The 12,372-nt window shown below is 34.8% G+C and overlaps 2 protein-coding genes and 1 pseudogene across 2 annotated transcripts; 2 read left to right on the top strand and 1 right to left on the bottom strand.

The window, feature by feature from the left end:
• Positions 1-288: 288 nt before the first annotated feature.
• On the top strand, positions 289-2,653 carry LOC119637737 (UPF0415 protein C7orf25 homolog; the record flags this gene model as incomplete). The annotated part of the gene is made up of 5 exons (XM_038033956.1): positions 289-716; positions 775-911; positions 970-1,252; positions 2,180-2,451; positions 2,546-2,653. Coding segments are annotated over exons 1-5 (1,149 nt in total), but the record flags the coding sequence as incomplete, so codon positions are not given.
• A 95-nt stretch (positions 2,654-2,748) lies between these two features.
• LOC119643648 (odorant receptor 13a) lies at positions 2,749-6,720 on the bottom strand. Its single transcript, XM_038043032.1, has 5 exons — positions 6,350-6,720; positions 5,814-6,266; positions 3,263-3,470; positions 2,922-3,158; positions 2,749-2,857 (listed from the first exon to the last, which is right to left on the bottom strand). Exons 1-5 carry the CDS (start codon positions 6,718-6,720, stop codon positions 2,771-2,773), a joined length of 1,356 nt encoding a protein of 451 aa, XP_037898960.1. The 3' UTR covers positions 2,749-2,770.
• Positions 6,721-9,364: 2,644 nt separating this feature from the next.
• LOC119644851 lies at positions 9,365-10,643 on the top strand (annotated as a pseudogene).
• Positions 10,644-12,372: the final 1,729 nt, after the last annotated feature.

The raw sequence follows: 12,372 nt of genomic DNA, 5'->3' as shown, positions 1-12,372 counted from the left end.
ATCGCCAAGGGGCCAGTCGCTGCACACTGCCGAATATGTTCCGCGATAGAAACATTTTAGCTCTTAAAGCAATGTAACGAGATCTATTTATAACGAATAAAATTGTTATATCATAAAATTCCAATTGGTGAATTATGCGAATTCGTAAAAAAAATTCTTTCAAGTGTAATCGAGTTCTTCTTCTGTTATTGTTCTTATTTTCGGGATGGGACTTCAAAGAAAGAAAGCTATTAAAGCGTAGTGAATGAATGACAAATGTGACTCATATGTTTTGTATTGAGTTTGCTTTACAAAGGAAAAATTTTTTAATAATATATATATATTCAAATAATTAAAATAAAATTATTAAAAAAAAAAAAAACAAAATATGGACGAAGAATTAATGTTCGCTCAGTTATTAGAAAAAGCTGAACAAAAAGTTATTTTAGGCCAGGAACTTATTAACGATTTGGACAATTTCAATGAAATTTCGGGTGTAGCGAAGGTTCAAAGAAACATTAATCAAGAAATAAAATTTTTGCGAAAAGTTATTAAAAATTCTACTCTCAAATTAAATCACATACAATGCAGCAATTTAACCCACTACGAGTTTTTAGTAAAAATTTTAAAACTTCAAAAGGATATAGTGCACGTCGATTGTGGTTTCACCGTAAATTATCGTGAAAATCCATTAAGAGTAGATATTGTGTGTGAAAACGGCTTAAAATGGATAAAAGGTAAGCGCGCGTGTTTAATAAAAGTGTTTAGAACGAGAAAGGATTTGTAAAATTTCAGCCATAGCTCGTAATTCCAAATCGTTAATAGATGCTGCGCGCGGCGAAGCCGGATACGGAGCGCGCAGCATCGTTGATCAGGCACGAGAGTTCGCCCAAGCTGCAGTAGAAAACCTTTGCATGTTCAAACGTCCTAAAGTGGGTTTTTTTTCTTTATCGATCTTTTATTTAAATTGTTATTTTAATGGGCCTTCAGGTGGTTTTCTATTTTAGCCATAACATTGAGAGTGACCTGGCGGAAGATTTAATAAAAGAAGGTATAGAGATAGCATCGTTGGAACAACCGCCCGATTCGGCGGATGCTTCTGATTTAAGCAACGTCAGCACTCTTAATTTAGATGTCACTACTTTACTGGCATACATTTCGAACGTTTGCAATGGTAGTTGCTATTGGAAATTTCAAGAGCCTATTTTAACGGAACAAGCAGAAAAGGAACGTGATACACCATTAAAGCCAATTTTAGATAAACTATTTACTGGTAAGATTGATCGCTTAAAAATTATATATTAATATTCAAATTGCTTACTGCCCTCAGATATCTCTCAGATATCTTAAGAAAGTACTTAGTACACGGATTTTTAAAAGAAAATTATTAAAGTTGATTTTATGAAAATTATCGTCTGACCATCGCACTGATAAAGATTAAAAGTTATTCATGCCGTTTCAAAAAACAACAAATTTCAACAGAGATCTCAAACTCGCATCGAGTACAATAAATCCTTCTAGCACAAGACTTTTATAATAATAAATTCTTGATAGTCTTCGTCGAATTCGATAAATTTCCGACTTCTTGGCTATCGGCCCTGCAGTTTTAGGCATCGTTAAAAAATTGAAAAATAAAATTTTCCGTAGCGGAAAAAAACTTAAAAATATAACAAAGCTTTCGAAATACCATTGGTAAGAATTCAATAAACGACATCAAGACATGTCATTAGAAGCTATCTCGCGAAATTTTATTTTTAATAGCTTGATTATTTTGCCCGGCCCACTCACCATATCTCTTTGCCTTTTTGGAAAATCCGATGGTAGTCATGCTTAATATCTCATCACTGGACCTCGTATTTCGCCAACATAAACTTGAATGCATTTGACTTGGTCAAATGTGACAGTCTGATATGAAACTATTGAGCTGACAATAGGAAATCTCAATGTAAAATTTTGATAGTTTGCAAGTTTTATTGTAAAGCACGGTTTTATAGATCTTTGAAAAGTTAAAACATTAAAAAATATCAAGATATAATCTCAAAAAAAGTAATCGAAAGTGGAAAGTGTACGAAACATTCAATAATTATGAAGATCACGTGCAAGTGTTGTGGATAGAACGAAAATCCAAACAAATCAATTAGAAATTATTTGTACTATTTTGAGAGGTTATTCCACGTTTTTATTAATTTTTTCTTTCCAGATAAACGCTTAATTTGCTGTAAAACCGCGTACAAATCGTTTGAAGACATTGTCTCGTTACTCGGCGGTCCGAAGGAAAAGCAGCGTGCCGAAGAATTTACAAGACGCATCGAAATATTGTCGGATGTCACAGAAATACCAGACGAATTGTCGAGTATTAAGTTTAGCGGTAAAATTAATGAGCGCAGTTTGTTAATATTCGCTTTCGGCATGCATATGAAAGCTCTTACTGTCACCTCGAACAAAGCGTTTGTGAGATCAGCCAAAATGCAGGTAACATTTAAGGAAAATCGTATCGATTTGTATACGAATTTTGGAAAAATGAAAAAATAACTTATAAAACTATTGAAACCTTTGATTTTGAAAGGGTGTTAATGTCCCGGTATTTACACATCAGGCCCGGGCTTTAACGGAATCAAAAGAAGATACTGCCACACCAGCCACACCATTGCATAATAATAATAATAATAATAATAATAATAATAGTAATAATAATAATGAAACTTACGATTTGTGATTATAATTAAAAAATGTTCAAAGCATGTATAATGTAATATTAATAAACCCATTGTTAACTCTAATAAGAAAAAATTTATGAATTATTACTATGATCTTCCTCTTGATCTGCATTGTAAACTGTTTGCAATAAAGTGAAATAACTCATTGAGGTGCTTAAAATCTAGAAAAAATAAAAGAAAAAAACTTTTTTTAGAACTTATGATGTACGCTGCTTTTAAAGTTACCGCTGTGAAGCTTTGTAAAGATAATATAGAAAATTTTAAAGCCGTTATCTTCACTGGCCGTTGGCTGCACAAAATCATTATTTGTAAATTTTGCCTAAATTCTTTGTTAGTCGGATGGATCGACGTTAAATGAAATACTTCCACTCGATGCCAATTAGGGAGTCTCTTTGCATTTTGTATATTTAGAGTTACGCCCTCCCAATTACAGCCATACAAATGCTTGGCGGTTTCAGTCGACTTTTATTGTTTATTAAAATTAAAAAAAAAAGAAAGATGAATAAGTTAATAAAAAAACATTTGAAATGATAAGGAAGGATAAAAATATCTAATAGAGGACTTACATGCTGTATCAAATCGTCACCATTCCAACAAAGTATATAGAGCTGCGATAGACTGGACGATATATAAACAATGAATTTAACATAATCTCCAATAAACATGTCTTGACCAGTAACCAATTGAAAACCCACCATGCAAATTAATACCGACGATATTAGAAAATTTACTAATAAAATCGGATTGAAAAAGTGCTCCAAACGATTTGAAAATCTTGCAAAAAGAGAGGAAAATTTTTGAAAACTCAAGCTTGGCTTTTGATGTTCAGATCTTGTAGTTCAGTTCAGAGTTCTGATTTAAGTTTTTACCGAATTGCATAGATATGGAAAGATATTATCGAATAAAGTGTATTTGGCAGCCAATAATAGAATAATCAATCTCTAAATAAATAATGTTTATTGGGAGTACAAATTAGTTCGGTTCGAGGTTCGGTAAGAGGAATTATAATTAGTACTGCAACTATAGACATAAAACTATAACTTCTTCATTTGAAACTGCTGTCTTTAAGCTATATGCAATTGGGTAAATTATTACACTAAAGCGTACACGACATAGTTTCCCGGAGCCTTGAGTAGATGTAGTTTTTTTGCAAAAAAAAAATGAAATTTGCGACAAATTTTACTTTTTCTAATTATTTCAAAGGGTAGTGCGGCTAAATCCTTACCAGTGACGCCCAATGAATGCGCTACAATATCCAAAGCTTAAATAATCTTGATGAAGAGTATGCGAACCAGTAATATCGACGGCTGAATATCTTTGATGCTTGATCATTTGCAATTCGCAATTGCGCCAAGAAATGGAAATAATATATCAAAGGTGTTGATATCGTGAGCTTTTCGTATTAACGAATTCGGCCCCCACATGCAGACATTACTTCTTTTGATTAACGCTAGTTCCAATAGATTACTTTGCTCAGACGATACTTTAATTCTTATGACGATGAGTTCCTTTCGGGATAGCCTTAGAATTAGAAGAGGAGGAGAAGGAGTTTGATAATTGCCTAAAAGGGGGTGGGAGAATTGTCGCTAACGATGAACAACACATTGTACCAACTTCTCTGAATATAGCTTCAAAGTTATGAAAGAAAGCTTTCAAAACTTATTTGTACATACAATATTACATTATATTGTGTTTACGGCAATATTCGTGTGGAAAATCAATTAAATTTCAAATGCGAACTTTCTAGCAAGCTTTCGAAAATTTTTGAGAAGAGTTAGTTGCGCTCCGACTGAGTCCAAATATTGGCTGATTGGACACATTTGAGATTAAAATTCCTGAGATGAAAATTTTCAAATTATCCTTAAGACACATATTCGGTCCCATTCTCCTCGTATATGGCGCGTGTCTTTTTGCTTTTTGGGAGTCAAAAAAGCGAAATACATCAATATAAACATGTTTGATTAGGGTTTGTTCGTATTCATGAACTCTTTCGTAAAACATCGACACAAACATCACCTACTATGTGGTATTTAACAAACATTCCATGTGTTCGATAAATGTGCGAATATGCGAATATGCGAAAGCGTTGCGAGCGACATTTGGTTATATTCAGGTGCGAGCTCAATATAATTTATTGAGATACTCACACACAACATTTGAATTATCAATCACGCCCATCCAGTATTATGATAAACTATGAAAGTTTCTTTCTCCCCTAGTATAACAGACAAAATACGATATTAAGGTACTTGCTTAAGGTACTTAAGGTACTCAGTAACTGATAAAATGGCATCATTTTTGCATCCTTCCCCTATTCGAATCTTCGCAAATAATAACGCTAATGCTGGTACAAGAATGATCCAAAACATCAGCAGAGATGGAATGCGGTCTTATAACTCATACAAAAAAAATTTCGACTGAATTCAAAAGCAAATGCCGACATAACTAAAGTTGCAAAGTTGCCGTCAGACCCAGAGAGAACGTACTTTAAATTCGACGCTCAAAGAACAATTGCTTCACAAGCAATTTGGAAAATGTATGCGTAACCACATAGTTTGTCGCGAAAGATCTTCATACGGGCAAGGGTCGTGTGTCAAATTTCTTTTGAGTCTTGCTCGTTGCCGAACAATTCTAACTTGCACTTTAAAGCAGATATCGATATGAAGCTTGATCTCTTTATACGCTGAGAGCATTTAAAAAGTCGTTACGACAATAGTTCTGATTGGTCAAATGACAAGGCCCCAATTAATAAAATACTTTGCATTTCATCATAATCATCATCACTTTTTTTTTTTTTTTCTCGAGATGGCAGATGTCAACTCTATTTACCCCGTAGTGTTCTTAACTTGTTTTTATTCGACTTATTGATGCTGTTAGGTTTTGTTTTTTGTTTTTTGTTTTTCTTTTGTCTACTTTCTTTGGAAGTTCATCACCTGAAATAATGGGTATAAGCGGTACTCTTCAAGGCGTCTCTGGCTAATGCAGTTTTAATGGGTATGTTACATTTATATTACATCTTTCCTTGTCTTGTCATATGAGCTGTTTGCAATCGGTGTGTGCATCCTGTCTGTGTCTGGGAGTGGATATAAAATTTCTGCATTACATTATTGTACTCACTCTATAAGTTTATTATGATCGTAAGCAATTTCATTCAATTTCTTTTCACAAATTCGTTGGATGTCGTTATCGTTTTGACGTTTCCTGATCAATTCATTTGAGTCTGATATTATGTTATCTATACGTTGATGCAATAGACGAAACTTGCCGCAAGTGTAAGTAACGAAAAATCCAAATATCGAGTCTTCAGCGAACAATGTAGTGACCACACAAATGCCAGCATACGAAGTGAAAGCATAAGTAAACGCATAACGCCAGCCATGATGAGCATCATAGGGAAATAACATTTTGTAAGGAAAAGGTTTCTCAGGTGCATTCCAGCCTACGTCCACAAATAATATTATTAATGGCAATAAACAGTACATAGCGATAAGGCAACTTAATAAAATGGTCATTACGCGAAAAGTGCTCATACGATTTTCGCATTCGTGGGCCACTTGAGGATGATGTTCTCTGCAATGCAAATATATTTATATAGCGGCTGTCTGTAATCATAGATAGAGAGGCATATTATTTAATGATATGCATACGATTACCTATTAATCCAGATATTGTTGACAAATTGTTCGATGACTCGACGAAATTGATTTTGATTTAAGCGCATATGCAAGAGCCGCACGAAATTCAAGGCACCCATAAATGTGGTGCAACAATTCTCAGTTGTCATCATAATATCCCCGAAATTTGTTATTAGAAAAGCGGTTTGATAAACGATAGTTACGCCCACCGACAGTATAACGTACCATGACCAGAGACTATACAGAAACGTCGAATAACTTTCTGTGGCATCAAGTTCGCTTTGAAAATCTTTGGCCGACTTCAATGGCCAAGATCCGTTAAGCTTCAACCAGACACATTGACGCGGCCAGTGGAATCGTTTATCATCCGCAGGCACGGGATTGAACATTACTAACGTCTTTTTAGTTATAAGTTTTGTTTATTTATATATAGTGTTTGGGGAAAGCCTTTAGCTCTTCATTGTAAACATCATTACAAATTCCCTTTATTGCTTATTAATAATTATAAAAATTGCTTTTATTTTGATCGTTGTTAACGGAATTGCTCTCTAATCATGGTAAAATGAAGCATATTTAATTAAAGGCTCATTTATAAACACCAATGAAGCATACACCAACTTACTTATATCATTTATAACATAAACGAATACATTATATGCCTGTGAGATTTCTTCTTTATTACTGACTGCAACCGTCTAAACTAATTCCGTTCAATCCGTTTATTCGGAATCCATCGAACGGGTATTTTCCGTTTGTACATTTTTGAAGGAATATTTATAAAGATGGTAAGACAACTTATTCACGTCTGTTTGTTGGGCACGTTCGTCTTTCTGACAATAGTACTGTCAAAGTAAACTGAAACCCGTCTCATGTTCGATAATATTTTTAACGGATTTAATGAAATTCGTCTGCGCGTCCTCCAAAAATTTCAAATGTTTTAGTGAATGATGGCCGGCCATTCATTACCAGTTCTATTGAAAGGGCTCTGCAAAGGAGCCGAAGTTCTTAGCTCATATTCTTGAATTGATTTCATGGAATTTGAAGTCAACAACTATGAAAATTGACATAATCCATCGGGATGCATGACTTCAAAGAAAGGGAAAGTCAAGTAGAGCTCTAAGATGCGAGAATGTGACAAGGGCTTGAAGTACAGACTAATGCGGCAAATTTTTAAGCCGAATCGCTATTCTCGACCAATATCCATTGTAAAATAGCAAAAGTTGGATCCCGATTGTCATATGAAGACTTCATTTCAAAAAATTATAGACACTAGAACGCACGGCCAGTCAGAGAGGTCTATCGATTGATGTTAGATATGTTTCGAAACGTTCATGATGTTGCTTACACTCATCCAAACTTAGCATATCCATACCAGAGGTAGTGGTGTAGAATGTAATGATTAGCGTACAAATGCACTCATCATGCAGAAAATGCTTAAAAAGCCTTTGGCAAATTTAACAAATAAGAAAATTACATTCGATCGTGACCGAGTCGTTCATACCCATCATTGTTATCATAAAAAAAAGATTAAAAAAAAAAAGGATAATAACTACATTTTCGTACTCTATAATATTGGATGGGCGTGGTTGAATATCTCTATTTTCAGAATAAAAGTGAAGATTTACATGGTGTACATGTTTGACTTTATGAGTGACAAGCAAAAACTATGGGAAGCAAAAGTGTTCACAGTTTTTGTTATAAAGCCATGTGGGCATTGTAGGTGTGTCCTTTACGAAATTTGGCTTATTTTCAAATTTTCTTGCAAATTTGTAGGGCATAGCTTAATTTTTAGCGAGCTGGAGAATATTTAAACAATAGCGCAGGCGGACAGACGGACCTACAAACCAATGAATATGCTTTGAAACATTCCCAATTTGAATTTATATACTTTATGAGACTTTTGAATCTTGCTCTGGTGGTTTATATAAAGGTTTTGGAAAAAAAATGTAAATTATGACACACTATAAAGTTCATTAGGCATGGTTGATTTTTCCCCCTTTTTTTATAAATATTATAACGTCGCTCATAGATTTGTTTGCTGGAGCTTGGCGTGATGTGCAAAGAACAAATTTCTTATTTGATTTGAAAACCAAAGGTGACCCCTTTTGACCGATTTGGCCAAATTTCAATACCAATTTGCGTGCAAGACTTTCAATGTCTGTGCCAAATTTGAACTCGTCTGCTTCATTTCCACCAACTTCTATGCGTTGTAAGACGGGTTCATTCGTATGCTATCAAAAGCATTTAGTTGCATAATTATAAAGAAGAGTACGAGATTGTTGGGAGAGAAACAAAAGTTACATGCTTGCCATTTATTGCATTGGTACAGTAAGGATAGTTCCGCTTGTAATTAGAATCCTCACCTATTTTTACCACCAACGAAACATACAAATATGTTCATTTTGTCGAAGAGTTTGTGACAGCCGAAAGGAAGCCTCCGAGGCTCAATAAAGCGCATACGTTCTTTATCAAGACCAAATTCTGAATCGATTTAAGCTTGTCCAGCTTTCTCTGTGTCTGCTTTTTTGCCTCTCTGTCTGTCTTGCTCCTTGGTTGTCTGTCTGCCTGTCTGTTTGTTCGCCTGTGTAATGTGTCTGGTGAATATTCTTCTAGAGGCAAAAGTAAAGGAAGCGGCTTTAAGTTTGGAAGCAACATTAGATATTGTTGCTCTCACACCCATCAATTCCCTCATATGACTTTCTACACTCATAAGCCTCATTACATCTAACACATCGCATCACATCACATTTACGCCTCGCTCTTCTGTTCTATCCTACGTGGCGGACGAGTAATATGTGTATTTTAATAAAAACTATAAAAAATAACGCGGCGTTCGTATCACACCCAAAAATAAAAAAAAATAAAACTTCAATCAAATAATCACCTCAAGTGTACTAAGGCTCAAAAAAAAAGAACTCTGTGTTCACATTGCATCACTTTTACATGTCCCAGGGAATTTTCGGTTGTTCATTTGCCAGAATAACACAAGGAGAAGAAGAAGAAATTGTAAAATTCAAAATTAAAGTATCCAAAATGGAGGGTAAAAACTCTTTTAACGAAGACAGCGACGAGAAAGTCGATAATACCAGTCAAGCAGAATCCAGCTTAATGTTGAAAGTTTGCCGAAAGTCTTTGATAGAATCCAAGATGAACTTGGAAGTTCGGCAAGAGGATCCCAGATCTGTAGTACGTCCAGTGAAGACGTTCGAAGAATTGAATCTGCAACCTAGAATACTTCAGAGCATTTACGCTACCGGTTTTAAAACACCTTCTAAAATTCAAGGAACCGCTTTGCCGCTTTTACTCGCGGAGCCGCCACAAAATTTGATAGCACAAAGCCAATCGGGTACCGGGAAAACAGTTGCCTTCGTCGTGGCCATGTTAAGTCTTGTTGATGCAAAATTAAAAGTTTTATGCATGCTACCAACCTATGAGCTGGCGATCCAAACGGCGGAAGTTATTGCTCAAATTGCTCGCCTCCGGCTAGATATAAAACTATTACTAGCAGTTAGCGGAGAGTTCGTTTATCTTGGCGAAAATTTAACGGATCATATTATCGTCGGGGCGCCTGGAAAAATACTCGATTGGGGCTTAAAACATCGTATAATTGATTTGAAGAAGATTCGAATTTTCATTTTGGACGAAGCTGATGTTATGATATCTGAAGGTCATCCGGATATCTCCATACGAATTCATAAAGAATTGTCTTTTAAGTGTCAAACGTTATTTTTCTCTGCCACTTACGATAAGGAAATAATGAGTTTCGCTCAATTTATTATATCCAAAGCGAATTTAATACGACTTCCAAGGGAAGTTCTGTTCTGTAGAAGAAAAATTGCAAACTGTACAAAATGCATGTAATAATAGAACCGGCCAAGCAATTATTTTTTGCCATACATGCAAAACGGCCGCCTGGCTAGCTGAAAGAATGTACGCAAATGGATATCCAATTGCTATGCTAACCACCGATTTGATGGTAGAGCAACGTTTAAAAGTGCTTGATTAGTTTAGAAATGGCCTTAGGGAAGTGTTAATTACCACTAATGTGCTGGCGCGCGGTATCGACGTAGAAGAAGTCGCTGTTGTTATAAACTTTCATCTGCCTATAGACGGGAAAGGCAATGCCGACTGCGAAACTTATTTACACCGTATCGGTCGAACTGGCCGATTTGGCAAAAACGGCATCGCACTCAATATAATTGACAGCGAAAAAGCAATGAATGTCTGCCGTGCCATTGAAGATCATTATAAGAAACCTATTAAGGAACTAAAGCTTAATAATTTCGAAGAAATTACAAAATCGGAATCCTAATCTTATATATTCATATTTCTAATTGCTTACTACATATATATTTTAGACAAACAGTAGAACGAAAAATTATATTATTTATTAATTTATAATTTGTTCACGGATTTATTATACGCAAATTGAATTTTCATTACTTAATCTTTTTTCATTTATTTATTTAGTATTTATACCCTAAACCGTTTGTGGTACTGTGTATATTAGGTATGTAACATTCAGAAGGGCTTAAGATAGACCCAACTCTTACTAAGTCTGGCTGTCCATCTATTCTTGTGCTCAAACTATTGTCTCCGATCGATCCGTTTTAGTCCAAGGACGGGCGTAATTGGAGATGGTTCGGGTCGAATCGCTGCTTGGATCACTCCCCCTATAACGTCTCATTTTGATAAGTTGTTATAAGGAAACAATATCGTAATTTTTAGAATTTCGCGACAAATATCGCTTGGTAAGTCGTATTTCGACATTCGTAACTGATGTGAAAACCTTCACTCGCATGGGGCAATTTTTCAACCCCGTTCCTACGGAAACTGAATGTCTACATGGTAAGAAGGACTAATTTTCAAAAATTGGTTCACAATACTAACTTGACGTAATCCCATATAACGGTTCTAATGAAGGATAAACCTTTATATGACAAAAAAGTCGAATTTTGTCCTTAGTAAATCAACCATAGGCAATTTGAATCACATAGATCTATTTTTTTTTTTTTTGGGGCTCTTATGAAAGCAACTTCTTCTACGGCGACACAGGCTAATTTGGAATATGTGATAACCGAGTCAAGTGGAAAATAATAAAATGTTTGACAAGTAAATTGTGTTTGCTAATTTGCTGTTAAGTACGGTATCTAATGATCGACTTTGCCCGGCTATAGCGTTCTGGTTTTTTCTCTTGTTGAAGCCGCTTAAAATCGCTTGAAATACAACGGTCCAAATCCTCTTTCCTACACTTGTTTGGTTTGGTTTAATGTGCATAATGTGTGAAAAGTTTTGCCTGATTGGCTTAAGATATGATAAGAAAAGCAAGCGTAAGTGAATTGAAAAGAAAAAAATATAATGTAGCGTCGAATTAATACTTAACGGCGCTGCCAAACAAAGCAAAAGGTTTACGAATATTTGTAGGTAAAAAGGGAAAGTATTGAATACAAACACCTTTTCAAATTCATGAGGTCAATAGAGTATTAATAATAGGATTTGGCTAAAAAGGAATATAATTGCGTTTTTCACTAATTTATTTACATATTTCAAAATTTACTGTATATATATATATATATATATGTATATATATATATATATATATGTATATATATATATATATGTATAATAATATGAAAAGCCTATCGTTGAACCAAAAAGGTATTCTTAAATATCACATAAGGAAATTATAGAACAACATGTGTGCTTTACATGTGTAATATAAATATAATATGTAAAAGAGCATATTATAAATTAGCCTCCCTCATTAAGGCAGTCACTCAAGACACAAAATGCATCACGAAGTGATTTTTCAATTCTAGAGTATCTGATGCTAGCAGCATAAGTAAATGGAAACGAAGGTTTACCTTTAAATGCAAACAAGACGTTTCTCGGAGACGTCAGCGCAGTAATGTTGAAGCCACGAGCTCCAAGAGTTGCACTTAATGTTGTCTCGCGTTTTACCAAGAGCAGCATAACACATGGTACATTTAGTAACCTCAGCGGTAGGCATATTAAAGTGAGAAGAGATGGAGCAGTAACAC

The sequence above is a fragment of the Glossina fuscipes genome, unplaced genomic scaffold, assembly GCF_014805625.2.
Source record: "Glossina fuscipes isolate IAEA_lab_2018 unplaced genomic scaffold, Yale_Gfus_2 0, whole genome shotgun sequence".
NCBI classification, from domain to species: Eukaryota; Metazoa; Arthropoda; class Insecta; order Diptera; family Glossinidae; genus Glossina; species Glossina fuscipes.
Note: the sequence above shows the minus strand (reverse complement) of the source record. Positions and strands in the feature narration are given on the sequence as shown.

What these genes read in the sequence shown, in the direction of transcription:
- LOC119643648 (XM_038043032.1), bottom strand. Translation starts at nt 6,720, where the DNA reads ATGTTCAATCCCGTGCCTGCGGATGATAAACGATTCCACTGGCCGCGT. An exon ending in AACAATATCTGGATTAATAG is followed by an intron (nt 6,267 to 6,349) that starts GTAATCGTATGC and finishes TTTGCATTGCAG; the next exon opens with AGAACATCATCCTCAAGTGG. An exon ending in GATCATAATAAACTTATAGA is followed by an intron (nt 3,471 to 5,813) that starts GTGAGTACAATA and finishes TCTTTTTGCAAG; the next exon opens with ATTTTCAAATCGTTTGGAGC.